The 27,412-nt window shown below is 50.1% G+C and overlaps 1 protein-coding gene across 1 annotated transcript; it reads right to left on the bottom strand.

The window, feature by feature from the left end:
- Positions 1-18,855: 18,855 nt before the first annotated feature.
- On the bottom strand, positions 18,856-25,667 carry LOC308222105 (uncharacterized protein). The gene is made up of 2 exons (XM_080619670.1): positions 25,320-25,667; positions 18,856-21,595 (listed from the first exon to the last, which is right to left on the bottom strand). The coding sequence occupies exons 1-2, from the start codon at positions 25,405-25,407 to the stop codon at positions 19,761-19,763; spliced, it is 1,923 nt and encodes a 640-aa protein (XP_080475796.1). The 5' UTR covers positions 25,408-25,667; the 3' UTR covers positions 18,856-19,760.
- Positions 25,668-27,412: the final 1,745 nt, after the last annotated feature.

Raw genomic sequence — 27,412 nt, 5'->3', positions numbered from 1 at the left:
CTGCCACGGAAGCTCACGCGGCCGCGGGGGGCGGGCTTCCGGGCCAAGCCCTACCGGGTCAGGCCCCGGTCCCTGCGGCCCGGCCAGGCCCGCCCTCAGCGGCTGGACCGGCGCACCAGGGGGCGCTGCCACGTGACGGCAGCGACCAGCGGCGGGCGGTGCCTTCGCGTCCGAGAAGGGAGGAAGATGGCGGCGCTGGGCTGCCGGTGGCGATGGTGCCGTCCTACGGCGGGGCCCCGCGGGCCTCTCCGTAGTGGGGGCAGCTCCCCCCGCGCTCTGACAGCGGCGCGGCCTCCCCCCGCAGGTGGGTCACCTGCTGCCAGAGCCCCTGAAGCTCTGTCTGCTCTCCCGGGCGGGGTGTCCGGAGCGGGATGAGGCGCCGGCGCTGCCGGAGGGTGTCCCCACAGGAGAAGGGTCTCTCTCGGGGTACCTGTGGAAGGCTTCAGCTCTGCGTGCTGGGAAGGCTCATCCGTGCCAGGCCTACAGCAAATGCCCACCTCGGAGGCAACGTAGACCCTTCATGGCAGGAGGTCGATGAAGAAGACACGGCAGCAGCCAGCGCTTTCTAAGGAGAAAGCATCCAGAGGACACAAAGCAGAGCTCTGGAGATTGTAGGTGGACTGCCTGCTGTGAAATATGAGGCCACTCCTCTAAACGAGGTAACAGGGTTTTGTTGAGGGACAAAGTCAATAAAGCAAAAGCAGCAGCTCTGGGTGTGTTACCGTATCCAGGGGCGCACTGATTAGCATTTGTTACAGGTTTATATACTTTCACTATAGCATTAGCCATATGTGGGTGATGGATAGAAAAATTTATCGAAATGGATCGAGGCGTTATCGCCCTGGTCTCGCTTAAGCCTTGGGAGCTGTGAAGAAAACACCAGGTGTCAATACCCTGGTGGGGCCTAACCCTTGGGAACTCTAAAGAGAACAATGAAGGGTAGAGATTGGTTAGCAAAACAAAGCAGGCGGTTTGCAGATAAAGCAGGATGTGCATCTCAAAGACAGACCAAACAGTGTGAATATTTGTAACCCTTAATAGTTTTTCTAAATTCGGATGGTAAGGGAGTAAAAGAGTGGAAAGTTACTGCTTAGCACTCAGTAGAGTATAAAAGGGATGCGAGACACGATATAAAGGTCTTCGGACTTCACCAGAACTGGAGTCCATCTTTGATAGGCCACAAATGGTGCCCGAACAGGAGAAACTCAGGCTAATCCATCGGAGCCGGTGGCTTAGCTTGGCTGAACTCAGAGGAGTTCGGTGGGAGAGCACCGGAGTCGTCCGGACACGAACCTATCACCCGGGAGCGGTGAGGAGGGCTGTGGGGGAGCACCGAAGAGGTCCGGACATACAATCATAGAATCGTAGAATGGATAGGGTTGGAAAGGACCTTAAGATCACCTGGAAAAGGTGAGCAGCTGAGAACGGGACTATGGGGGGCAGTATTACTAAGGAAGAAGCCTCCGTTTTATGGATGTTTGCAGTCCTTCTTAAGGTGAAGGGAGCAACCTTGAAAGAGACAGACTTAATGTTGAAATGGTTGAAGACGCGTTATCCAGAGATTGATGAGTCCACCGTATTTGAGGTCTCTTTGTGGAATGGGGCAGGAGTTAAATTGAGGGACGCAGCCACAAAAGGCGATAACGCTGTGAAAAATTTGTTAGTTATTTGGAGAACTATTTTAGAGACGTTACAGTCAAAAAATGAGACCGTGGAGCCCAGTGCCCCCCCCCCCCACGCCCCTCCCGAACCTCCGGGGAATGCAAGGATTTTCTCCACACGGACAGTTAGCAAAAGCACAATTTGCACTGAATTCTTTAAATTGTCTAGTTTTGATTCTCTTTCCGCAATACAGCGATTGTGACATCTGACGGACGATTTCTTGCCCAAACCACCGGTTCTATATAATGACCTACATGATAACGAGTGGAAAGGACCAGTGCCATTGCTGACATGGGGTCAAGGATACGGCTGTGTACAGCTAGCGACAGGACCATCCTGACTGCCAGCAAAACAACCTGTTACATGGTGTGTAGGATTCACTGGTATGCCACATTATAAAGGTTCAAGTGACTTCAAATCAGACTAATCTTACTGAAATAATGCTGCCTGGAGCAGTGGGTGGTTATGTTAATTACACAGGTCAAGCACTGAGAGAGCAGGCACACCAAATTGTAAAAAGAAAAAACAAAAAAAGCCCCCACACTTTTAGTACAACAAAAATGTGCCATTTCATGACACAGACTCAAGTTAATACAAACTCAAATCCTCATTTATTGTTACAAAGCCCTTTTTATCCCTTTGTTCGGTACTTTCCAACCTGCACATACATACCATGTTCAATCTCATTGGCCCCTGTGAAACCCTCCAGGTAAACAGACCAATCACAATGTTGCAGACCCTCTCACAACCCCCACATCCTCTGGCCTCCATCTGAGATTCCCACCACAACTACATCTGGGCCCATCCTCCCGAGGCTTGCTCTTGGACCTTCCCTGTCCTTCAACAGCCCAGCTCATCGCCCCAGGGCTTGTTACGCGCTAAGGCCTCAGAGCTCGCTTCCAAACTGTTCGCCTTCACTCCCCACATCTCCCCCTTTTTTGTTCTGTATGTACACTACCAACACCTGCTTAAGGGCTGGATTAACAAGAAACCATCTAAACTAATAAAAACTAATAAAACAAACATTCTTAATACAATTCTTTCACTCGTAGCAAATAAATAGTTAAAGAACAGTTAATATTCTGCACTAACAGTTGGTTTCAAACTATATAATGAAAACACGGATACATATCCGTTTTTACAGATCTTAAATCAATTTCTTGCAGCTGTGGTGTTATACCACCCAGCCATCCCACGTGCCCACAGGATTCAAGGTTGCCGTTGCTTCCAATAGCAGTCTGACAGGACTTGTAGGTGTGGCAACCGACAGGCACAGGGTGTCTTGTCCCGTTGCATTGGCTATAGATGTTCTCTTTCGGCTGAGTGGGAAACCACGATAGGGTCAGTCCTGTTGCGATGAAGAGAGAGAAGACAAGGCAGGACGAACCCATCGTGCAGGGCCCCAACGAGGTCCTTTATCTGTGGAAACACAAGCATACCCTCATCCCCAGGTTATTAAAGGGAACGGGCCTTCCCATTAATGAGTTTCAAGATTACGTACTTTAACATGAGCTTTCCCCTGTTCAGAATTCTTAGAACCCCTGAAATGGCGCTGTATAGGAGGCCCATCCTCCGTCCAGCGATTTAAAACATTCAAAACAGCAAACTTTTGGTATACGTTCTTGTGGGGTTAACCCTGAACTCCCCTTTTTTATGTTTCTGCAACATAGCCTTAAGGGTGCTATGTGTGTTCAATAATTGCTCGGCCTGGGGGAGAATGTGGAATACCTGTGACGTTGAATTCCCCACTGTTGAAGAAATGCTTGTGTTTTGTGTGCTATATAAAACCTGGGCCATTATCTGTTTTTCTAGTTTTTGGAACTCCCAGGGTAGAAAAAGCTGTAGCGAAATGTCGACAGACACCTTTGGCCTTTTCACCTGAATGTACCGATGCATAAACACAAGATGAAAAAGTGTCAACGGAAACATGGACATATTTGTATTTGCCAAATTCTGGTATGTGAGTAACATCTGTCTGCCAAATTTCAAGTGACAAAAGACGGCGAGGATTAGGTCCAGTCGTTGGTGTGGGTAGAACTTGTTGACAATCAGGACATGACTGTATGATTTGCCTCGCCTGGTCCTGAGTTAGCTGAAAAGCACGTTGCAGAGCTTTTGCATTTTGATGATAAAATTCATGGGATAAGCAAGCTTGTGCAAAACTGTCAGGTAAGACCGTAAGACCTGCAAGCTCATCAGCCTGTGTATTTCCCTCGCTTATAGGTCCAGTATGGGAGCGTATATGCTGTATAAAGTATGGGTGTACCTGGCGATCCAGGAGCCACTTGAGCTCCCAGAGAAGGGCAAAAAATGTTCCGTTGGAAACTGCCTTCAAAAAAGTGTGTTCTAGCCTAGAAACAAGGCCTGCCACATAGGCGGAATCTGTGATCATATTGATTGGAGTAGTCCGTAATTTAAAAACATAGACTACAGCAGAGAGTTCTACTATCTGAGGTGATCCTGTGACAATGTGCATATCATTTTTCCAGTGTCCTTCATCATCTTTCCAAACTATTACTGCTTGGCCTGTCTTGCCAGACCCATCAGTGAATACTGTGAGGGCCTCAGTTATTGGCGTAATAGTTAATTGTGAAGCAGGCAAAAGGGAAAGAGAATGTAAGGATTGCACAATTTTGTGTCCTGGGAAATGAATACTAATTTGCCCTGTAAAATGTGCTAGAGCACAGTGAAAAGCAAAAGACTGGTGAGTTAAAAAGGTTAGTTGTTTTGAATCAAGAGGCAGATAGATAATGTTAGGTTCAACACCATCTAAAGTCAATAACCGCTCTCTCCCTTTCTGAATGACCATAGCTATCACAGAATCCCAAGGGTTGGAAGGGACCTCAAAAGATCATCTAGTCCAACCCCCCTGCAAGAGCAGGGTAACCTAGAGTACATCACACAGGAACTTGTCCAGGCGGGCCTTGAATATCTCCAACGTAGGAGACTCCACAACCCCCCTGGGCAACCTGTTCCAGTGCTCTGTCACTCTCACAGTAAAGAAGTTTTTCCTGATGTTCACATGGAACCTCCTATGCTCCAGTTTACACCCATTGCCCCTTGTCCTATCACTGGACATCACTGAAAAAAACCTAGCTCCATCATCCTGGCACATATTTGTGAACATTGATGAGGTCGCCCCTCAGTCTCCTCCAAGCTAACGAGACCCAGCTCCCTCAGCCTCTCCTCATAAGGGAGATGTTCCACTCCCCTAATCATCTTTGTGGCTCTGCGCTGGACTCTCTCCAGCAGGTCCCTGTCCTTCTTGAACTGAGGGGCCCAGAACTGGACACAATATTCCAGATGCGGCCTCACCAAGGCAGAGTAGAGGGGGAGGAGAACCTCTCTCGACCTACTAACCACACCCTTTCTAGTGCACCCTAGGATGCCATTGGCCTTCTTGGCCACAAGGGCACATTGCTGGCTCATGGTCATCCTCCTATCCACCAGGACCCCCAGGTCCCTTTCCCCTTCACTACTTTCCAGCAGGTCAATCCCCAACCTGTACTGGTACATGGGGTTGTTCTTCCCCAGATGCAAGACTCTACACTTGCCCTTGTTGAATTTCATCAAGTTTCTCCCCGCCCAACTCTCCAGCCTGTCCAGATCTCGCTGAACGGCAACACAGCCTTCTGGTGTGCCGGCCACTCCTCCCAGCTTAGTGTCATCAGCGAACTTGCTGAGGGTACACTCAGTTCCCTCATCCAGGTCGTTGATGAAAATATTAAACAGCACTGGTCCCAGCACCGACCCCTGAGGGACTCCACTAGCCACAGACCTCCAGCTAGATTCTGCCCCATTGACCACAACTCTCTGCCTTCTTCCTTTCAACCAGTTCTTGATCCACCTCACTACCTTAAAGCCCACACTTCCTTAGCTTATCAATGAGGATGCTGTGGGAGACAGTATCAAATGCCTTACTGAAATCAAGAAAAACCACATCTACCACTCTACCATCATCCATCCACCTAGTTACTTCCTCATAGAAGGCTATAAGGTTGGTCAGACATGACTTCCCCTTGGTAAAGCCATGTTGGCTACTCTTAATGACCCCCTCATCCTTGATATGTCTAGAGATGGTGTCAAGAATAAGTTGTTCCATCACCTTTCCAGGGATGGAGGTAAGGCTGACCGGTCTGTAATTACCCAGGTCCTCCTTCTTGCCCTTCATATAGACTGGCGTGACATTTGACATCCTCCAATCCTCAGGCACCTCTCCTGTTTCCCACGACTTACCAAAGATGATGGAGAGTGGCCTAGCAATGACCTCCGCCAGCTCCCTCAGCACCCGTGGGTGTATTCCATCCGGACCCATTGATTTATAGATGTCCAGATTGCTTAACCGATCCCTAACCCAATCCTCATCTACCAAAGCAAACTCCTCCTTTATCCTGACTCCTTCTGGGGCTATAAGAATCTGAGGCCCCCAGGGAGAATCTGCAGGAGTAAAGACAGAGGCAAAGAAGGCATTCAGCACCTCTGCCTTCTTTATATCCTCTGTCTCCAGGGCACCTACCTCATTCAGCAGTGGGCCTATATTGCCTCTTGTGTTAGTTTTATCCGCTATGTATTTGAAGAAGCCCTTTCTATTGTCCTTAACCCGACTTGCAAGATTAAGTTCCAAGGAGGCCTTAGCTGTCCTAATTGCCTCCCTACATCCTCTAACAACTGTCCTATATTCCTCCCAAGTGGCCAGCCTCTCCTTCCATAATCCATAGATTCTCTTTTTCCACGAGTTTGCTCAGCAGTTCCTTGTTTAACCATGCTGGTCTCCTGGCTCCCTTATTTGATTTCCTACCCATCATTTCAATGGCTGTTGTAACTGTTTTTCCAAAACTATGTGACAAAAATATCCATTCCAAAATAATCAGTGGATCTGCATCTTGTGGAACCCACTGTGCTAACAGCCCATAGGGTTGAAAAGATGAATAAAAATAAAAAGGCTAATAGGGTGGTCCGTTTTTTGCCTATGAGCAACTTGACTGGTTGATTTTACAACCACTTTATCAAGGGCAGTTCACGCAGAGGGAGTGAGTGTTCAAGGAGACGTCAAACATGGATCTCCCTCCAATAACTCGAAGAGGGGATGGAGTTCTTCTGTAGATATTCCCAAGAGAGGACGGATCCAATTTATGGTTCCTAAGAGTTTCTGTAAATCATTTAGAGTCTTTATTGCTGTCCTCAGGGTGATACTCTGCGGTTGAGTGTTCTGTTTGGTTATTTTATATCCTAAATATTTCCAGGGTGGAGCTTCTTGAATTTTCTCTTCTGCAATTTGGAATCCTGCTGTTGAGACTGCTTGGATCACTTGCCATTTCACTTTTTAGGCTGTTTGTTCTGATTCTGCAGCAATTAAAATGTCATCCATATAATGATAGATTAAAACATTCTCAAAGCACTCTCGGATAGGGGTCAAAACTGCTGCTATGAATTGCTGACATAGTGTAGGACTGTTTTTCATGCCCTGTGGCAACACTTCCCAATGATATCTTTTATGTGGCTCTGCAGCATTGATAGAAGGCACAGAAAAGGCAAATCGTGGTGCATCTTGTGGAGCAAGAGGTATCATGAAAAAACAGTCTTTTAAATCAATAACTATAAGAGTCCATGTTTGTGGTAACATTGCTGGCGAGGGGAGCCCAGGTCGCAAAGCTCCCATATCTTCAATGACCTCATTTGTCCTTCTTAGGCGTGTAAAAGCCTCCAAGCATTATTTTTCTTTTGAATCACAAAGACAGGTGTGTTCCATGGGCTGGTTGTGGGGACTCTGTGACCAGCTTTCAGCTGTTCATCCACCAGTTTGTGTAATTGCAGCAGTTTTTCTTTTGGGAGGGGCCACTGATCTACAAACACAGGCTCATCTGATTTCCAGGTTAAAGGTGGGACCTGCTGCAAAATAGTGGCCCCTAGGAAAAATCCGTACTTAAATGTATTCCCCATTGGCTTAAAAAGTTTCCGCCCCATAAGGCAGGAGATCCAGATAACACAAAAGGCCTAAACGAGGCAGATCTCCCTTCTGGTCCAAAAATAACAACAAGCTCTCTGCTCTGCTTCGGAGAGGTTCGACCACCAATCCCTGCTAATGAGGCACGAGCGTCCGTTAAAGGCCAGTGATCGGGCCATTGTGATGCAGAAATGACTGTAACATCTGTATCGACTATTCCTTGCAAAGTAATGTTTGTCCGCCGTGATTTTAAAGTACAAGACAGCTGGGGTTGGTCCAAAGTTAATTGTTGAGTCCAATAAATTTCAGGTATCCCTGTGGAGTTAAAACATTCTGAGCCCTGCACAGTGTGGACAGCATCCGGTAACTGAGGTGAAAAATACATTAATTGTGCAATTCGGATTCCTGCTGGTATAGTACATGGTGGCAATGGAGTCCATGCTGTTACTTTAATTTCTCCTTCAAAGTCAGCATCTATGACCTCTCGCAGCACAAAAAGACCCCTTATTGCTGTAGAGGATAGTCCAATTAACAGTGCTGCCTTTCCATGCCCGAATGGGCCATTTGTGCCTGTTGGAATAAGCACAACTAATATGTCTTGAATTATTGTCTCTCCCGAGGTGGCCAGGTCCACTCCAGTGCTGCCGCTTGTGCTGGCACGCAAACTGCAGCAGCTCCCCGAGGGGGCCATTCGGATGGGTAATTTGTCCTCATGGCGTGGCCACTCGCCATGCTCCGCCAGGCGTTTCCCGGTAAAGTTAAAAGCTGGCCATCCCAGTCAAATTTCGCTCTGCAATGACTTACATAATGACGCCCTTTACGACAGTGTGAGCAAATTCCAGGTGCTCGCCTTTCCTTGTTTGCTTTTATTTTCAGACAGTCGTTTTTCAAATGGCCGTATTGACCGCATGGAAAGCACTGCTGTAACTTAGCCGACAATGCCGCAAATGCTCCCGCAATCAGAGACAGGTCGTGTTGTCTAGACCCGACATTCATACAAGCATTTAATGTATCATCTATGCTCGGATCTCGTAATGGCCACAATACTTTCTGACAGTCAGGGTTAGCATTCGCAATAGCAAGTTGTCTGAAAATATATTCACGTGCTTTCTCATTCTCAATCTGTTCCTCCAGAGCCTCATTAAGTTGGTCTAAAAACTTCATAAACGGCTCGTTTGCCTCTTGTTTGATTCGGACAAAAAGGCTTTCTCTCTTTCCCAGCATCAGGGACAGTTTTCAAAGCTTATCCCAAATCTCTGGGGTATAAATGTAAGTGGAATCAATAGACGGATCAACTTTTGATGCCCAGAGAAGGATACTTTTCAATTCTTCCTTATCAGCTTTTTTCCCGTACTGCTTAAGAATCATAGCAAAAACTTCTAGAACATTTCCCTGCTCCTTTGTTAAAGCAGACCCCATAATTCTCAGCTGCTTACCCCCGTCCTGCGAGAAGCAATCCGCACGGTTTGAATTCGCTTCCTTTCAGCGTACACCTTTGCATACTTTTCAGCAAGCAGTTCGGCTGAGCCACGCCACCGGATCGACAATTAATTGCTTTTCATGCTCCATGTGGTAGGCGCCATTTGTGGCATTTCATGAGACGGACCCAAGTTAACGCAGACTCAAATCCTCATTTATTGTTACAAAGCCCTTTTTATCCCCTTGTTCGGTACTTTCCAACCTGCACATACATACCATGTTCAATCTCATTGGCCCCTGTGAAACCCTCCAGGTAAATAGACCAATCACAATGTTGCAGACCCTCTCACAACCCCCACATCCTCTGGCCTCCATCTGAGATTCCCGCCACAACTACATCTGGGCCCGTCCTCCCGAGGCTTGCTCTTGGACCTTCCCTGTCCTTCAACAGCCCAGCTCATCACCCCAGGGCTTGTTACGCGCTAAGGCCTCAGAGCTCGCTTCCAAACTGTTCGCCTTCACTCCCCACAATGTGCGACCTTTTTCATTTCAGTCATTATCTTTTCGATAGCTTTTCCTTCGTCATCTATCTGTAAACAACAGTTATACAGATTGAATTTCCCACGCACATCCCCTTCCTGGGCTAAAAAGTAATCCAGGGCTAAGTGATTTTGATATACCGCTGTACAAATATACCGCTGTACAAATTTTGCTATTCTGTTTGGCTAATATGGTTAATGCATCACCAGTTTTGTTAGTCACAATTTCTAGGACTGCTTGCAACCTAGTTATGCGATTTAACGTGTGTGTGTGTGTGTGTGTGTGTGTGTGTATATATATATATACATATATATGAGTCCGGTATCCCCAGGATCCATCCTCAGCCCAGGAGGCGGGATCGTAGTATGCAGTAATTTGCTCCAGGGGCCACTGATCATCTTTCCAGTTTCCAATCTGTAGGTCCGTTTTTACCTGGGATATTTCAGATGCATCAGAATAGACTGGCGCCCCTAATCGTTCCCTCCTGCATATTGGTAATAAAAAGAAACTTGGCCAGATGGTTCCCAAAACACATGTTCCGGTCCAACTCCCGGGTAATTCAGAGTATGCGTATTTACCACAGATCCAATATAGTCCTTCTGGAGCTTCCCACTTATCCCCAGGATTTTTATTTGAAGACCAATTTTTCCCTCCATCTGCAATATCCGAAGAATGGCCCCAAGTTGTCCATTTTCTTACTGTTTCATTCCAAGTTCTACTGTTTTCGCAAGTTAAATCCCACGCTGGCTTTTTCCCTTGTCTCCCAGGGGCTTTTGCCAACAGTTTTGACCAATGATACTCATCTGTAGTGCCCATTGTTTTGCTCTCTGGACTTTGCTTGAGTTCCATATATTATTGGCAGTAATATTAATTTCCTTCGACCCCCAAGGCCATTGTTCCCCCATACTGGTACCCCCACAAATGTAACAATTACTTATATTGAGTACTTTTGATCTATTTTCTGCCAAGTTCACAAACAAATTTCTGGCAATCGTAGGAATTTCATATTTGGCTCCAGTTTCCATTTCATGATAGAAAGAATGGAACAGTCGTTCCTCGTCCTTGTTTGAGTGTACAACTTCTTGGATCTTAATATAGATTAGAGTTCCTGGGTCTGACCCAGTGCTGTCAATCTGCAGGCTGAAAGTGTGTTCGTTCATTTTCCAATCTTCATTCCAGGTTCTGGGTTTATTTGTGGTTAAGTTCAGTGGGTTACACCGGTTTCTCGTGCACTCGTTTGGGGCTGTCAGCCTCTCTAGCTTAACTACCCAATGCCCTCTCTCCTGTAGTTTCTGGTTATACTTTCCTGGGGTATAATCCATGGACCAAATAACACAGGTCTAAGAAGTACAATAATTCCGGCTCCTTGTACAATCAGAACTTGCCATTTTAGATTTGTACCTCCAAGAGGAGCACATATATTTTCAGTCACGGGAGTAGGTTTGCACCCATTCCATACTTCCACATCCCCTTGCCCACTTGCCACTGTCTATTGCTTCATAAGCATCAAAGATTACACTCGCTGGGCTATTTATGTTGGTAACTTCAGTTCGCCCTACTACTATTCCGTCTTTCCCCAGGGACTGCACTTCAACCATCATTCTTTTACTTTCGCTTGAGGATCATAACAGATTATCTTGCCTGTAACATTACATCTAGCGTACTCTGTATTGCTATGGGTACACATCTCGAGCAGAGTTCCACTGCATCGATAATGGGTGTGATAGATTACAGTTTGTGTGGTTAAGTGTCCACTCTAAGTGGTCTTTATGCCTTCTGCGCAATCAGGAGGCTTGTACTCGTGACAGGGACTTGAGCCATAAGATGATCAGAGGTCCAGTATGACATATACCTCCACCCCTCCGGCCTGTGGGATTGCTGCCCACAGCCAAGGTATGTTTGTGCAGCTCGGTGGCAGGCATAGAGGCCAACCTGGGCTTGCCCTCCGCCATCTTATTTTCTCCTGTTCAATTTTCACACAAACTTTATTCACAGACCCTTATAGTGGATTCCCGCTTATCTTCAGTTACCTCCCACTCCGATGGTACCAGTAACTCCCAGCCACAGAGGAGAGTAAGTACGTCAGCATCCCGTAATGGTTGTCTATATTCAATCCAGGGTGAATTTTTACGACACGTCATACAACGCGGGTGTCTTATTATGAGAGCTGCAATATCACTTCTGTTTACAAGTCTTACACGGACAGAACAACCAACTAGTGTGTCTTGTATTGGGGTGTCTTAGACACGATATATATATATATATATATATATATACACACACACCTTGGTGAAGGCTCTCGTTCCTCTGTTACAGGATCACAAGCCAGAGCCAGTTCCTCATGTTTATCTGGATAATATAATCCAGATCCCCCAGATTGGGAAATATTACCTGCCCAGGAAGAGAACAGGAGTTTCCTCAAAGCATCCCACGAGGGAATTTGAAACCAGTCACGTAAGCTTGCCCTTAACCTTTTGCCTCCCTCTATTTGCGACTTATCACCTATATATTACTACATAGTCCTCTTCTTGAGAGTCAGTTTGGTGTCACCTGGTGCAGATATGACAGTCCACTCCATAGGTTCTTCCACAGGTCCTTTAATCCTGCTGACGTGGGTCCATCCTCTTTCTCCGGTCCGGACCGCAGCTTCCGTTGTCAGCAATACCTGAAAGGGACCTTGCCATTGTGGAGTTAAAAGATCGCTCTCTCCAGGTCTCAATCAATACCCACACCCAGGGATTAATATGTTATGAATTTTAAAGTCTAAAGGCATCGTCTGGGGAATCCATCCTTTTGATCTTAAAAGTTCCAGAGTCTGAGCTACTGTAGTGATATATCTTCTGATATTCGCCTCTCCTCCTTCATAAGTAGCGGTCTCCTTTTGGGTTGTCATAAAAGGTAATCCAAACATCATCTCATAAGGAGATATCCCTAAATCTGATCTGGGTTGTGTTTGAACCCGTAACAATGCTCAAGGCAAACACTTTACCCGGGACGTTTGGGTCTCAATCATTAGTTTAGTTAATGTTTGTTTCAAGGTTTGATTCATTTTTTCCACTCTTCCCAAGCTTTGAGGATGCCGTGGGGTGTGCAGTTCCCATTTTATCCCCGAGGCTTGGGATACTTGTTGTACAATTTTTGATGTAAAATGTGTTCCCCTATCCGAGTCAATTCTGCTAATCATCCCATATCTAAGGATAATTAGTTCCAAAAGAGTTTTTGACAGTGTATTTGCTGTAGCCCTGACAACCGGAACTGCTTCCACCCAATGAGATAAGTGATCTACTAATAGGAACTTCCACCTCTGCACAGGAGGGAGTTCAGTGAAATCTATTTGGATGCTTTGAAAGGGCCGCATCGCCAATTCACATCCCCCAGAGGTAGTTTTTCTTATAACCTTTTTATTCACTCTTTGGCAAGTCATGCATTTTTCAGTTATTTCTTTTGCTAACCCCAAAATTCCAGTACATCCATACTCCCTTAAAAAGTGGTCACATAGGGTTTGTGTGAGGCCCAATGAGTCTTTTGATGAATGGTTTCTAATATCTGTCTGATCAGTGATTTATTAAGGAGTTGCCTCCCATCAGGGAGTTTCCATTTCCCAGGTCTCTACATTGCTCAGAGCAATGTAGCGATATTCCGCCACTCCAGCCAACGAGCCGGCTTCATTTGGAGCTCAGCTCAGATGCCTCTACGCAAACGCCCGTAGCATGGGAAGCAAACAAGAGGAATTAGAGATGTGTGCACATCTACGGGGGTATGACGTAATAGGCATCACAGAAACATGGTGGGATGGCTCCTATGACTTGAGTGCTGGAATGGAAGGTTACAGGCTCTTTAGAAAAGCCAGGCCTGGCAGGCGGGGAGGGGGAGTTGCTATTTATGTTAGGGATAGGCTGGAGAGTATGGAACTCTGTCTGGGGACGAGTGAGCAGTCACCAGAGAGTTTGTGGGTCAGGGTTAAAGGGAGAACAGCGATGTGAGACATTACTGTGGGGATCTATTACAGACTGCCTGATCAAGAGGAATCTGCAGATGAAGCACTCTACAGACAGATAGGAAAAGCCTCATGCTCACAGGCCCTTGTTCTCATGGGGGACTTCAACCACCCTGACGTCTGTTGGGGCAACGGTACGGCCCGGCACAAGCAATCCAGGAGGTTCCTCGATTGCGTGGAAGACAACGTCCTTCTGTAAGTAATAGAGGAGCCAACAAGGAGAGGTGCCATGCTTGACCTCATGCTCACCAACAGGGAAGGGCTCGTTGGAAATGTGACGCTCCAGGGCAGCCTTGGATGCAGTGATCATGAGATGGTCGAATTCGAGATCCTCGGGGCAGTGAGAAGAGCGTGCAGCAAGCTCACTGCCCTGGACTTCAAGAGAGCACACTTTGGCCTCTTCAGGAACCTGCTTAGTAAGGTTCCATGGGATACAGCCCTAGAGGGCAGGGGGGCCCAAGACTGTTGGTTGATATTCAAGGATCACCTGCTACAAGCTCAGGAGTGTTGTGTCCTGACTAGAAGGAAGTGCAGCAGGAGGGCCAGGAGACCTCCTTGGATGGATAAGGAGCTGCTGAGGAAAATTCAAAGGAAAAAAGAGGCTTATAAAAGGTGGGAGCAAGGACAGGCGGCCTGGTAAGAATACAGGGAAGTTGTCCGGGAAGCTAGGGACCAGGTTAGGAAAGGTAAGACCCAGTTAGAATTGAACTTGGCTGGGGATGTTAAGGATAGCAGGAAGGGATTCTATAGGTACGTAGCGAATAAAAGACAAACTAGGGACAAGGGACAACATAGGCCCCCTCCGGAAGCTATCGGGAGAACTGGCTACACCGCATTTGGAGAAAGCTGAGGTTCTTAATGACTTCTTTGCCTCAGTCTTCACTCGCAAAGGCTCTGACCGCACCACCCAAGTCTTGGAAGGCGGTTGCAGGGACTGTGAGAATGAAGACCCTAGGCCCACTGTAGGAGAGGATCTGGTTCGAGACCAGCTTAAAAACCTAAACATACACAAGTCCATAGGACCTGACAAAATCCATCCGCGGGTCCTGAAGGAGCTGGCAAATGAAGTTGCTAAGCCACTGGCCATCATATTTGGAAAATTATGGCAGTCAGGTGAAGTTCCCGACGACTGGAAAAAGGGAAATATAACCCCCATTTTCAAGAAGTGGAAAATGGATGACCCGAGGAATTACAGACCAGTCAGTCTCACCTCTGTGCCTGGCAAACTCTTGGAGCAGATTCTCCTGGAAGACATGCTAAGGCACATGAAAAACAAGGAGGTGGTTCGTGACAGCCAGCATGGCTTCACTAAGGGGAAATCCTGCCTGACCAATTTGGTGGCCTTCTATGATGGGGCTACGAAACTGATGGACAGGGGCAGAGCAGTTGACGTCATCTACCTGGACTTGTGCAAAGCGTTCGACACTGTCCCACACGACATCCTTGTCTCTAAATTGGAGAGACATCAATTTGATGGGTGGACCACTCGGTGGATAAAGAACTGGCTGGATGTCCGCACGTGAAGAGTTGTGGTCAATGGCTCGATGTCCGGCTGGAGACGGGTAACGAGTGGTGTCCCTCAGGGATCGGTGTTGCGACCAGTCTTGTTCAACATCTTTGTTGGTGACATGGACAGTGGGATTGAGTGCGCCTTCAGCAAGTTTGCCGATGACACCAAGCTGTGTGGTTCGGTTGATACGCTGGAGGGAAGGGATGCCATCCAGAGGGACCTTGACATGCTTGTGAGGTGGGCTGATGCCAACCTTATGAAGTTTAACCATGACAAGTGCAAGGTCCTACACCTGGGTCAGAGCAATCCCAGGCACAGCTACAGGTTGGGCAGAGAAGAGATTCAGAGCAGCCCTGCAGAGAAGGACTTGGGGGTGTTGGTCAATTAGAAAATGAACATGAGCCGGCTTCAGTGTGCACTCGCAGCCCAGAAAGCCAACCGTATCCTGGGCTGCATCAAAAGGAGCGTGACCAGCAGGTCGAAGGAGGTGATCCTGCCCCTCTACTCTGCTCTCATGAGACCTCACTTGGAGTATTGTGTGCAGTTCTGGTGTCCTCAACATAAAAGGGACATGGAACTGTTGGAACAAGTCCAGAGGAGGGCCATGAGGATGATCAGGGGACTGGAGCACCTCCCGTATGAAGATAGGCTGAGAAAGTTGGGGCTGTTCAGCCTGGAGAAGAGAAGGCTGCATGGACACCTCACAGCAGCCTTCCAGTATCTGAAGGGAGGCTATAGGAATGCTGGGGGTGGACTCTTCATTAGGCACTGTAGTGATAGGAACAAGGGGTAAGGGGTTAAAACTTAAATAGGGGAAGTTTAGATTGGATATAAGGAAGAAATTCTTTACTGTAAGGGTGGTGAGGCATTGGAATGGGTTGCCCAAGGAAGTTGTGAATGCTTCTTTCCTGGCGGTGTTCAAGGCCAAGTTGGACAGAGCCTTGGGTGATATGGTTTAGTGTGAGGTGTCCCTTCCCATGGCAGGGGGGTTGGAACTAGATGATCTTAAGGTCCTTTCCAACCCCAACTATTCTATGATTCTACGATTCTATGACAGTGACAGCACCAGTCCCTTCAGCCAAAGGTGACGACAGTACATACACAGGACAACATGGAAGCTGAGATTTTCTCCAATACCATCCAGCATAGACAGGATGAGCCGTGAATTCAGGAGACAAGTGAGCACAAATCAAACCCCTGTCCTTTTCAGTACTAGCGTATCACATGAGAACTCGGAGGAAGGGAAGTAAGAATCATTGTATCTCTTACCATTACACATCCCTTTTATTCAGAAACTGGTAGCTGAAAACACACCACATGATCACTGGTCAGGGCCCTCATTTCTTGCAGTTTTGCTCCCCTGGAAGAGGCAGTGTCCTACTCACCAAGCAGGCGGCTCAAGCAGCTGCCCACTTCCACTGCAGAGGCTGCAATGTCATTTCATTTGCTTCATGAGCTCTGCTCATCAAGACCTGGCTGATGTTCAGGGTAAACACATACCTTCCCAGTGCCCTACCAGCAGCCTCCTGGGAGGAATCCAACAGCTACAAGAAGCAGGATAGTGGGGCTGGAGATTGGAGACAAGGCTTAGTACAAAACACCTCAGCACTCCAAACATTTCTTTCTCAGTAACAGTGTTCAAACCCCCTGAGAAAACATCCCTATCTCATCTAGCCAGCACTTAGTTTGCCCCAGACACATTGCCACAGCAAGTTTCACACTCAAGATGCACAGCCATTCTTCTCAGGGTAGGAAGACACTTAATCCCAACAAACCAGTGCCTTCTGAAGGCAGTAGACACTGCTGTTACAGGGAAGCAGGACTGAAGGCCTGGCTTTTCTTTGGCACCCTTGGGAGAAGCTCAGTAGTTTGCAAACGCCCAGGTGGTACAAAGTTCAAGTTTGCAGTTCAACTAGTTTACAACTTCAGGCTATTGCCCCACATGCAGAACTTGCATCCTTGCTTTAACAAGCAGCAGCAGAAAGTTGCTGCACCTACCCGAGCATCACTGCAGTGGAGACTGTTGTGGTTTAAGCCAGTCGACAAGTCAGCCACGCAGTTTCTACTCCCCCTGCTCCCTCCTGGAAGGATGGGGAGGAGAATCGAAAGAATGTAACTCCCACAGGTTGAGATAATAACAGTTTAGTAACTAAAGTATAACACAAATCACTACTACTACCACCAATAATAATAATGATAAAGGAAATAACAAGGGAAGAGAATACAACACCTCACTGACTGATACCTCGCCCCCACCCAGCTGTGCTCTAGCCTTCCAGGCAACTCCCATTTACCTCCTGGGCATGACGTGCTGTGATATGGAATATCTCTGGCTAGTTTGGGTCAGGTGTCCTGTCTCTGCTTCCTCCCAGCTTCCCCTCCTCCCTGGCAGAGCATGAGACTCACAAAGTCCTTGGTCAGGCTAAACATTTGAGCAGTAACTAAAAACACCGGTGTTATCAGCTCTGTTCCCAGGCCGAAAGTCAAAAACACAGCATTGCACCAGCTACCAAGAAGGAGAAAAAAAATGACTGCTACTGCTGAACCCAGGACAGAGACAAATCACAGAAACCCAGGCCTAGCAGCTTGAAGAGCCATCACAGAGGTAACCTGGCACTCACATCAGAAGAGCTTCACACCTTCTCCTCCTCCCCTGGGGAGGTTTTTGGTGCTGGAAATGGAGCCTCACAGAATAATTTTTACACTGCCTGATCCCAGGTGGGTTGGAGACTTCACCCGGACGTTGCCTACATCTAGGAAATAATTCAAGTCTAAGGCGTTTTAGAGGTGCCCACGTAAACCCTACCTCTGTCCCTCAGAGCCACTGTCCAGCACCTCAACAAAGTGACCAAGGAGGGAACTCCTGGTAAGTTCACAGATCTCGTCCAGTTCTGCACTTCTGTAATCAGCCCTTGTGCCAGGCAGTGCATCCAGAATCTGTTTTCTCATTCTGCCTGGGAGAACAGCACAAGGACACATCAGTCAACCAGCTTTACACCTGGGGAGAGTAGGAAAGGAGTGTGACAGGCACACATGAACTTGGTGAACAGCCTTTGCTCTGGGGAGAGCCACTACTTGCCCTGCCCATCCCAGCATGCAGTCAGCTGTGCCTGGGACACCCCAAGCAGGGCCAGTGACAGGCACTTATAGCTGATGTATGTAAAGCAGTGCTGGGCTAGGCTCTATGAGGCTTGAATGAGATATCTGTGTCACCCAACAAAGGAAGAGCTGGGACAGCAATAGGCTTCATAGGCCTTCATCCTTCCAGCTCTTTATTGAGCTCAGCAGCATCAAGAGTTACAGAACCATAGAATGGCTGGGGTTGGAAGGGACCTTAAAGCTCATCCAGTTCCCAGACCCTGGCACGGGCAGGGACAGCTTCCACGTGCAGAGACAATTTCCACTAGCTCCAAGCTCCATCCAACCTGGCCCTGAACACCACCAGGGACAGAGAAGAGCCAAGTGCCCCCAGGGCACCAGCAGAACCGGGTGCAGCTCCTGTCCTGAAACACTCAGACATCCTCCTGGAGGAGCTGTGTGCAGGAACCACTGCAGGGTATGAGGCAGCCACTCTGGCACGCTCCCTCAGCTGCTGTGCGGACGCTCGCCCGCAGGAGCCGAGGGAAGAGATGTGGGAGGCCTGACAAGCACTGGCCCAGCACAGCCGCCAGAGCCACGGGCCGGGCGCTGCTCCCGGATCCGGCCGCCCAGGTCTCGAGAGGCAAAGGCACACGGACGCGGCCTTCATGCGGCCTACACGGCTTTCCCGGCCGAGCGCCACAGGTCCCGGGCCTACATGCCCCCGGGAAGGGGCGGCGGGCCCAGCGGAGCGCAGCCCCCCGGGAGGTGGGGGAGACCCGGGGGTAACCCCGAGGGCCTCAGCCCGGGCCCGGACCCGCCGCGTTGCCATGGACACGCGCCGCGAACACTCACCCTCCGCCTCTGCCGCAGACCCCGAAACCCGCCCTCAGACCCGCGACGTGACACAAAGGCCCGGCCCGGCCGCCCCGAATTTATCACCCAGGGTGGGGACCGCGCAGCCAATCAGGAACCGCCCGCGGCACGAGCCCGAGCCGCCGAGTGCTGGAGGAGGCCCGGACGCCACACAGCGGCCCTAAGTCCCCGCCCCCTCCAACGGCGACCCCCGAACGCCCCGCCGGCGGCCAGCGCCAGTCCCCGCGCAAGCGCAGTCCGGGGAAGGCAACCCGGCGGCGTTCAACGAACGTTTATTGCGCGGGGTCAGTGCGAGCGGCACGAGCCGTGGGAGCCGACCCCGGGGTCACCCGGTCCCAGCCCTGCCGGGGCAGGGACACCCGAACGTGTCCAGCCGGGGCTTGGATGTGCCCAGAGACGGAGCCTCCACATCCACCTGCGCAGCCGGTTCAGTGCTCTGCCACTGCAACGGAACAAGTTCTTCCTCATGTCGAGGTGAAACCTCTGGTGTTTCAGTTCATGGCCACTGCTGCTCATCCTGGGGTGGCCACCACTGAAAAGAGTCTGGCACCTTCCTCCTGGCACCTGCCCCAAACCTCCAATCAGCTCCCTCCACCGCCCCCCCCCTTCTTCCTCTCTGAGGGCTCATTCCTAGGGGAAGAAACTTCTTTCACCCTCCACAAGCAGGGTGGTCAATGGGAGGGGGAGACACTGGGCTTTGCTCACAGGGCATCAGACCTCACTGCTCCCCACACTCATCCCACCTGGGGCTCCCCACCCCTGTGGGTCTGCTGGTGCCGGAAGAGCGCCGAGCTCACTTTGAATCCCCTCCCACACTCAGCACAGACGTATGGACGCTCCCCAGTGTGGATGCGCAGGTGCTGGACGAGGTGAGGACTCTGCCGAAAGCTGTCCCCGCAGTAGTCACAGGCATAGGGCCTCTCTCTAGTGTGGATCAGCTGGTGTTTCACGAGCTCAGAGCTCCGGCCGAACCTCTTCCCACAATCCGTACACTTGTAGGGTTTCTCCTCGGTGTGGACCTGTTGGTGTCCTCTCAGGGCTGAGCTCAAGCTGAAGCTCATCCCACAGGTCCTGCACTTGTAGGGTTTCTCCCCAGCGTGAACCCGCTGGTGCTGGACGAGCCGCGAGTTCTCGCAGAAGCTCTTCCCGCACTCAGAACACTTGTAGGGCTTCTCCTCGGTGTGGGTTATCTGGTGGTGGATCAGCTTCGTGCTCACACTGAAGCTCTTCCCACACTCGAAGCACTTGTAGGGTTTCTCCCCGGTGTGGACCCGCTGGTGTTGTGTCAGGGCTGAGCTCACACGGAAGCTCTTCCCGCAGGTCCCGCACTTGTAGGGTTTCTCCCCAGTGTGGAGCCGCTGGTGCCGGACGAGGATCGATTTCAGGTAGAAGCTCTTCCCGCACTCGGCACACTTGTAGGGCTTCTCCCCAGTGTGGCTTACCTGGTGCTGGATCAGACTCGAGCTCACGCTGAAGCTCTGGCCGCACACAGAGCACTCATAGGGCCGCTCCCCTGTGTGGATCCGCTGGTGTTGTGTCAGGGCTGAGCTCACGCTGAAGCTCTTCCCGCACTCAAAGCACTTGTAGGGTTTCTCCCCGGTGTGCACCCGCTGGTGTTGTGTCAGGGATGACCTCACGCTGAAGCTCTTCCCGCAGATACTGCACTCATAGGGTTTCTCCCCAGTGTGCACCCGCTGGTGCCGGACAAGCTGCGAGTTGTCAAAAAAGCTCTGCCCACACTCAGCACACTTGTAGGGCTTCTCCCCGGTGTGGGTTACCTGGTGCTGGACCAGCTTTGACCTAATGCTGAAGCTCTTCCCGCAGGTCCCACACTTGTAGGGTTTCTCCCCAGTGTGCACCCACTGGTGGTGGACAAGCTGTGAGTTCCTGGAGAATCTCTTCCCGCACTCTCCACACTTGAATGGCTTCTCCTCGGTGTGGACCCACTGGTGTCGTCTCAGGGCTGAGCTCAAGCTGAAGCTCCTCCCACAGGTTCTGCACTCATAGGGTTTCTCCCCAGTGTGCACACGCTGGTGCTGGACGAGCTGTGCCTTCCTGGCAAAGCTCTTCCCGCACTCGGCACATTTGTAGGGCTTCTCCCTGGTGTGGGTTACCTGGTGCTGGATCAGCTTCGAGCTCAAGCTGAAGCTCTTCCCGCACTCAGCACACTTGTAGGGCTTCTCCCCCGTGTGGATTACCTGGTGCTGGATCAGCTTTGAGCTCACGCTGAAGCTCTTCCCACACTCGGAGCACTTGTAGGGCCGCTCCCCTGTGTGGATCCTCTGGTGCTGGATGAGACGTGACCGCTGCCAGAAACTCTCCCCACATTCGGTGCAGGTCAAGGGTTTTTCTCCGGTGTGGATTCTCCGATGCTGGATGAGGTTGGAGCTCACCTGGAAGCTCTTGGATCTCTGAATCCTTTCTGACCTGCGTGGGAGAACAGGGTCCTGTGCAGGACCCTGGGAACTGTTCTCCTCGGGGAGTCCTGAGCATAAACCCTTGGGCTCCACTGGCCTGGGGATGCCTTGATGGGCATTGTCTTCATTCTTGCTCACAATCCCATCTTCACCTGCAATAAAATGAGAATCCAGACAAGTCACAGGCAGGACTGGAAGCTTTGGACAGGGCAAATCCCAAGGGGACAAATTCTAAAAATTCAGCAAACAGATTGACTTTAAGTATAAAACATTCTGCTATATCCTGCCTTCAGGACATGGTATTTCCCTCCAAACTACACAGTGGATTTTTCAAAGTGTTCACAGGAGCAAATGCTGTAAATTGCCCTGCATGCTTCACCAGAACCTCAGTTTCCTGGAATCACTGGCATATTAGAGGCAAAGGTTTACTGCTTGAATGGGAAAGATGCTTGCTCTTCCAGGATGTTGTATCTGAAAATCACAGAACCACAGGACGGTTTTAGCTGGAATGGACCTTACAGATCACATCCAGTTCCAGCCTCCTGCCATGTGCACAGGCACCTTGCACTAGACCAGGTTGCTGCAAGCCCCATCCAACCTGGCCTTGAACACTGCCAGGGATGGGGCAGCCACAGCTCTTCTGGGCAACCTGTGCCAGCGCCTCAGCATCCTCACAGGGAAGAACTTCTTTCACCTCACCTAAATCTCCCCTCTCTCAGTTTAAAGCCATTCCGCCTTGTCCTGTCCCTACCTGCTCCTGTCAAAAGCCCCTCTCCACATTCCCTGTTGGGCCCTTTAGGTGCTGGAAGCTGCTCTAAGATCTCCCCAGAGCCTTCTCTTCTCCAGGCTCAACAAGCCCAGCTCTCTCTGCTTGTCTCCACAGGATGTTATTAAAGTTGAAATGGGAGTCAAATTAATGCTAGCTGAACAGTTATGAATGGCTCCTGGGACACAGGCAATGAACAAATCCCTGCCCTCTTATCTATATAAAGTCTTGCAGAAGCGTTACTGCTATGAATGCTCGCTGCGCGGACCCAAGCTCACCTGAAAGCCTGTTCAAGACAAGGGGCTTGTGCTGGTTTCTACGGTGTTCACAGAGAGCAGCGACTCCTTCCAGCCCACTGCTCTGAATGTGGTTTGATGAGCATGTAGCAGGTCCAGAACCACGTGCCCCCAACAATGCTGTGCCTTTTGCTGTCCACAGGAAACACAGCTCTTGCAGGCTGAATGAGCAAGACAGGACCTGCGTGACATGCACACAAAGCACATCTCCAGATCTGCTTAAAGATTCAACAGATATCTTGTGGGTCTCTGAACACTCTTATGAAATAAACCAGTACCATATCGGTCACATGGGATTGCTGTACAAACCACAGGCACCTCCTGTGGTCTGGCAGAGCTGTGATAAGGAAGTGCAGGCCATGGAAGACGTGAGTTGCTACTGAAGCATAAGTGTGCAATAAAGGAAGGAGAGTCTAGAAGTTCAACCCCAGACTGATATATGTACATATTTCATCTTCCTCTTTCTGGGAAGCACAAGAAAACATCACAATATGATTTCACAGTGAACTCCTAAGATACCTTCTCCGGCAGCTTGCTGTGGCAGTGATGCCACTTCTTCCCTCACACAGTTTTCATTAAAACCATCCCTTGAGAGGAACAGAAAATGCAATTTTGCTAGTTACCACAAAGGCATTTCCATTTCTCTGCAGCTACTCCAGCCCGGACTCGAGGAAAAGAGAAAGGTGATATCCACAGACAGGATGGAATGAGGATGTTCCTGGCAGGCCAGCATGAAGCTCTTGACAAGTTCGTCAGACGTACTGAGTAGACAGTGGAGCTAGCAAAGTTGTTCTGTTGCCGTTGTGCCCAAAGAGATGCTAACTTTGGCACTTACACAGAATTTTGGTTCTTTACATAGACCTTGAAAAAGCCTTCAGAAGTACGTGACAATTAAGTTTTCTATGGTGTTCTATACTTTTGGGGGAAGATGAGGAGTGTCAAGCTTCTTTTTACAATTATTGTCACGGCTCTAGTGCTTCTACAATCATTTCTGTTACTTCTGAGCTACCAGGTGCCTTCACTGGCAACTAGGACACGCTGTCTGTAAAGGGTTTGATCTAAACCAAGACACGAACTCACTGGAAGTATTTCAAGTGGAAGGAGAGCAAGTTCACAATGAGGAGGAATTAATACTAGAAGCATAAGGCTGAACTGGCAAAAATGAATAAGCAAGAGAGACATGAAGAATGTGGTTGTTCCTCAGCACATGCCAATTTGGGTTGACCCCAAAGGGTTAAATCTCTGATATGCCCAAGAGTGCCAATGCTATAGATACAAGGCAAGCTCCAGGTAAGCAGAGTAAGCTGCTGGACTTCTGACTCCGGTACCTCACTGTTGGGACTGGAGGTGGCTGATGTGATGACACAGAAAGGGCTGGAGGGGAGATCTGGGGCCCAACATTACGAGCAAACAAACAGAAATCTGAGTAATAGACTTAATGGACAGATGGCGAGAGGACACAAAGGCTGACTACAAACTGTGGCAGAAACTTAAGATACTGACCAACCAGGTGACAGGGACGTCGTTCACTGCAGGCAAACAAAGACCTCCAGAGGGGAACAGCCTCTACAGCTAGAACTTACACCACGATGGGCCTAGGATGTTCTTGATATCATCCAGCATTAGCACCTTGGAGTCTGAGCAGCTGGGTGAAAACTGCAGCTCCTAGGCACACAACACAGCCAGTCAAGCATCAACGAGGGCTGGGGGGAAGAAATAGGGAAGAAAAGAGAACGTAATTCTGCCTTGCTGCTCAAAACCCACATTCTGACTGTGTGCAAGGGGGAGGACGGATCCCCCATGTCAGAGACACTCTGACAAAGCTGAGAAAGATAGAGGCATGACAGGAACCATCAGAGGCACAGAACAGCTTCTGTATAGGAGATGAGTGAACTGCCCATTCTGCTGGGAAAAGGTACAGCTGATAGGGGGTATCACAGAGGACTATAAAAACACAAGTGGCCTGTGGGGTGGTTTGGCATCTATCCTGCACCATCTCTTCTAAACTAAGAACTCCTGGCAGCAGTAAAAGGCACTTTCAAAGCAAAGTGAAGGAGGCAGCAATTCATCAAGCACCTAAATAAGCTGTGGAACTCCTTGCTGCAAGCTGCCACGGATGCTACAATGGGCGCAGCTTGAGAAGGCAAGAAGACAGATCTTGAGACATTACGTGTCTAGTTCAGGAGCTTCTGAAGCCACAGACGGCGCAGGCCTGTGAAAGGATACAGGGACACATCACTGCTTGTCTGCCCTTCTCTGGGTCTTGATCAAAGGCTGGGCAGCCTGCTGTATGAGGAAAGGCTGAGAGAGCTGGGCTTGTTCTGCCTACAGAAAAGAAGGCTCAGGGGAGACCTGACCACCACAGTCCAGTATTTAAGGGTGGCTATGAAGAAGACGGAGGCTCCCTTTCCACAAGGAGTCACATGGAAAAGACGAGGGGCACAACTTACTCCTGGGGAGATTCTGGTTGGACACAAGAGGAAAATTTCTCCCAATGAGAACAACCAGCCATTGGAATAATCTCCCCAGGGAAGCGGTGCACTCCCCAGTGCTGGACACTTTAAAGACTCAGCTGGACAGGGCACTGCGACATCCAGTCCAGGGCATGCTCTGCCTGGAAAAGTTGCACCGGATGATCCTTGAGATCCCTCCCAGCCTGGTGGCCTGTGGCGCTATGAATACCCTCGTCACAGGCAGCAGGTGAAGCTGCACGGGCCCTGCTCCAACCCAGCACCGCCGCCCTTGTACATCCTGTGGGCGCTGGTGCTCCTGGAGCACTGTTTCTCATGACGGGTTCACGCTGATGGCCCTTACCTGAGCTGCCGCTCACAGCAGTCTTCCCTTCGCAGGAGCGGAGACGGCACAACCGCAGTTCCTCCTTCTGATCCATGTGGATGATCATCTCCGGCTCCAGCTCCGGGGAAACAAACCAAGAGGGTCAGGCGAGCTGGGCTTTCACCGCCCGCTACCAGCGGCGCGGCTCGGGAGCCACCGGCTCCGCGCCGAGCAGGGACCCCGGCTCCAGGGCGCGTACAGCGGAGAGCACCGGGCCCCGCGGCACCCCCCTGCCACGGAAGCTCACGCGGCCGCGGGGGGCGGGCTTCCGGGCCAAGCCCTACCGGGTCAGGCCCCGGTCCCTGCGGCCCGGCCAGGCCCGCCCTCAGCGGCTGGACCGGCGCACCAGGGGGCGCTGCCACGTGACGGCAGCGACCAGCGGCGGGCGGTGCCTTCGCGTCCGAGAAGGGAGGAAGATGGTGGCGCTGGGCTGCCGGTGGCGATGGTGCCGTCCTACGGCGGGGCCCCGCGGGCCTCTCCGTAGTGGGGGCAGCTCCCCCCGCGCTCTGACAGCGGCGCGGCCTCCCCCCGCAGGTGGGTCACCTGCTGCCAGAGCCCCTGAAGCTCTGTCTGCTCTCCCGGGCGGGGTGTCCGGAGCGGGATGAGGCGCCGGCGCTGCCGGAGGGTGTCCCCACAGGAGAAGGGTCTCTCTCGGGGTACCTGTGGAAGGCTTCAGCTCTGCGTGCTGGGAAGGCTCATCCGTGCCAGGCCTACAGCAAATGCCCACCTCGGGGGCAACGTAGACCCTTCATGGCAGGAGGTCGATGAAGAAGACACGGCAGCAGCCAGCGCTTTCTAAGGAGAAAGCATCCAGAGGACACAAAGCAGAGCTCTGGAGATTGAAGGCAGACTGCCTGCGTTTCCAAGAGATGGGGACCCCGACAGGGCACTGCCAGGCTGCTGGAGCCTCCCAGGTCCCAAGAGTGGAGGCAGGCTGAGCTTAGGCACAAACTTAAACCTTCAGCGGTCACTTAAATCCATAGGGAGAGAGCGTTCCTGAGCCATCTAAGCTTACAAGACTGCATCAGGGCAGCTGGAGAGGCAGGGAACCTGAGCAGAGAAACACTGCGGGTACCTCTGACTCCCTATGCAGGCAGGCCACGGCTCAAACGTGGTTTTGCTCAAGGCTGCATCACCTCTCCCATGTGCTTCATGTTTCATTACACAACGAGCAGCATATATGCAATGCCTCTGAAAGGAATTTTATGTGGGAATGATACTAAAACCATATAGGCACATTTGAAAGCCACTTCCAGAGCAGCTCCCGTCCCCTTGAAGAAGCACAGCAAGGATTGCTCTTGGATTTACCCCTTGGATACCTAAAAGCTGGCTCTCTAAGTGTAATCTGGTAGAAGGGGAAGGTGCGTAAGTCACAACTCTGCTTTACAGTATTCTTGTACGCTGCAGTTACACCGGCCCCTCCATGGGGCTTGGCCACAGCAGAGACCCTGGTGATGGATCGCACCCACTCAAGAAATGGCATTAAGACAGGGAATATGTTCTGAAATACGTGTACGCACGGAACTGTGCCTGTGTAAGAAAACAGCTCTCTTTTCAGATGCAAGATGCGAGAACATATCTAAACATGTGAGCACAGCTTTTCAGAATAAACCTACAGAGGCTATTTTTTCAGGCAGCAAACATGACAGCACACAAATCAGCATGGTGGTAGCTGCAAAGGATGACCCATAGTGCTGCTGATGATTTCACTGTCACAGTGAATTTATAAGCAGTGTGTTCTGAAGCTGATCTCTCCCACCTCTCCTTCCTGCAGGGTGCCCATATCAACTCCTCTTCCTCCAGTTCTCTGCCTGGGGTTTCAGTTAGTACAGGCACAGACTCTACTGCTCTCCACTAGACCCAGTGGGGATGCTTAGAATGCACCCCCGACCTGTCATAAGACATTACTTATAATTTATCATTAGTACCTTACAAATTGTTTATTGTATGTTATATAAATCAGATAAACTCAAAGATGTATGGTAGAAAAAATAAAAATATTGACATGTTCCAAATATATAAATACTTTTAGAAATCTGGCTTCTTATTTTGAAGTGTTGAGTCCATTTTGC

This window comes from Psittacula echo, assembly GCF_963264785.1.
Source record: "Psittacula echo genome assembly, chromosome: 5".
In the NCBI taxonomy this organism is placed as follows: Eukaryota; Metazoa; Chordata; class Aves; order Psittaciformes; family Psittacidae; genus Psittacula; species Psittacula echo.
This window is presented reverse-complemented; position numbering and strand designations above follow the sequence as displayed.

Coding starts and splice junctions, on each gene's coding strand:
- LOC308222105 (XM_080619670.1), bottom strand. CDS start 25,407: ATGATCATCCACATGGATCAGAAGGAGGAACTGCGGTTGTGCCGTCTC. Junction 21,596..25,319: donor TGCTGTGAGCGGCAGCTCAG/GTAAGGGCCATC, acceptor ATTTTATTGCAG/GTGAAGATGGGATTGTGAGC.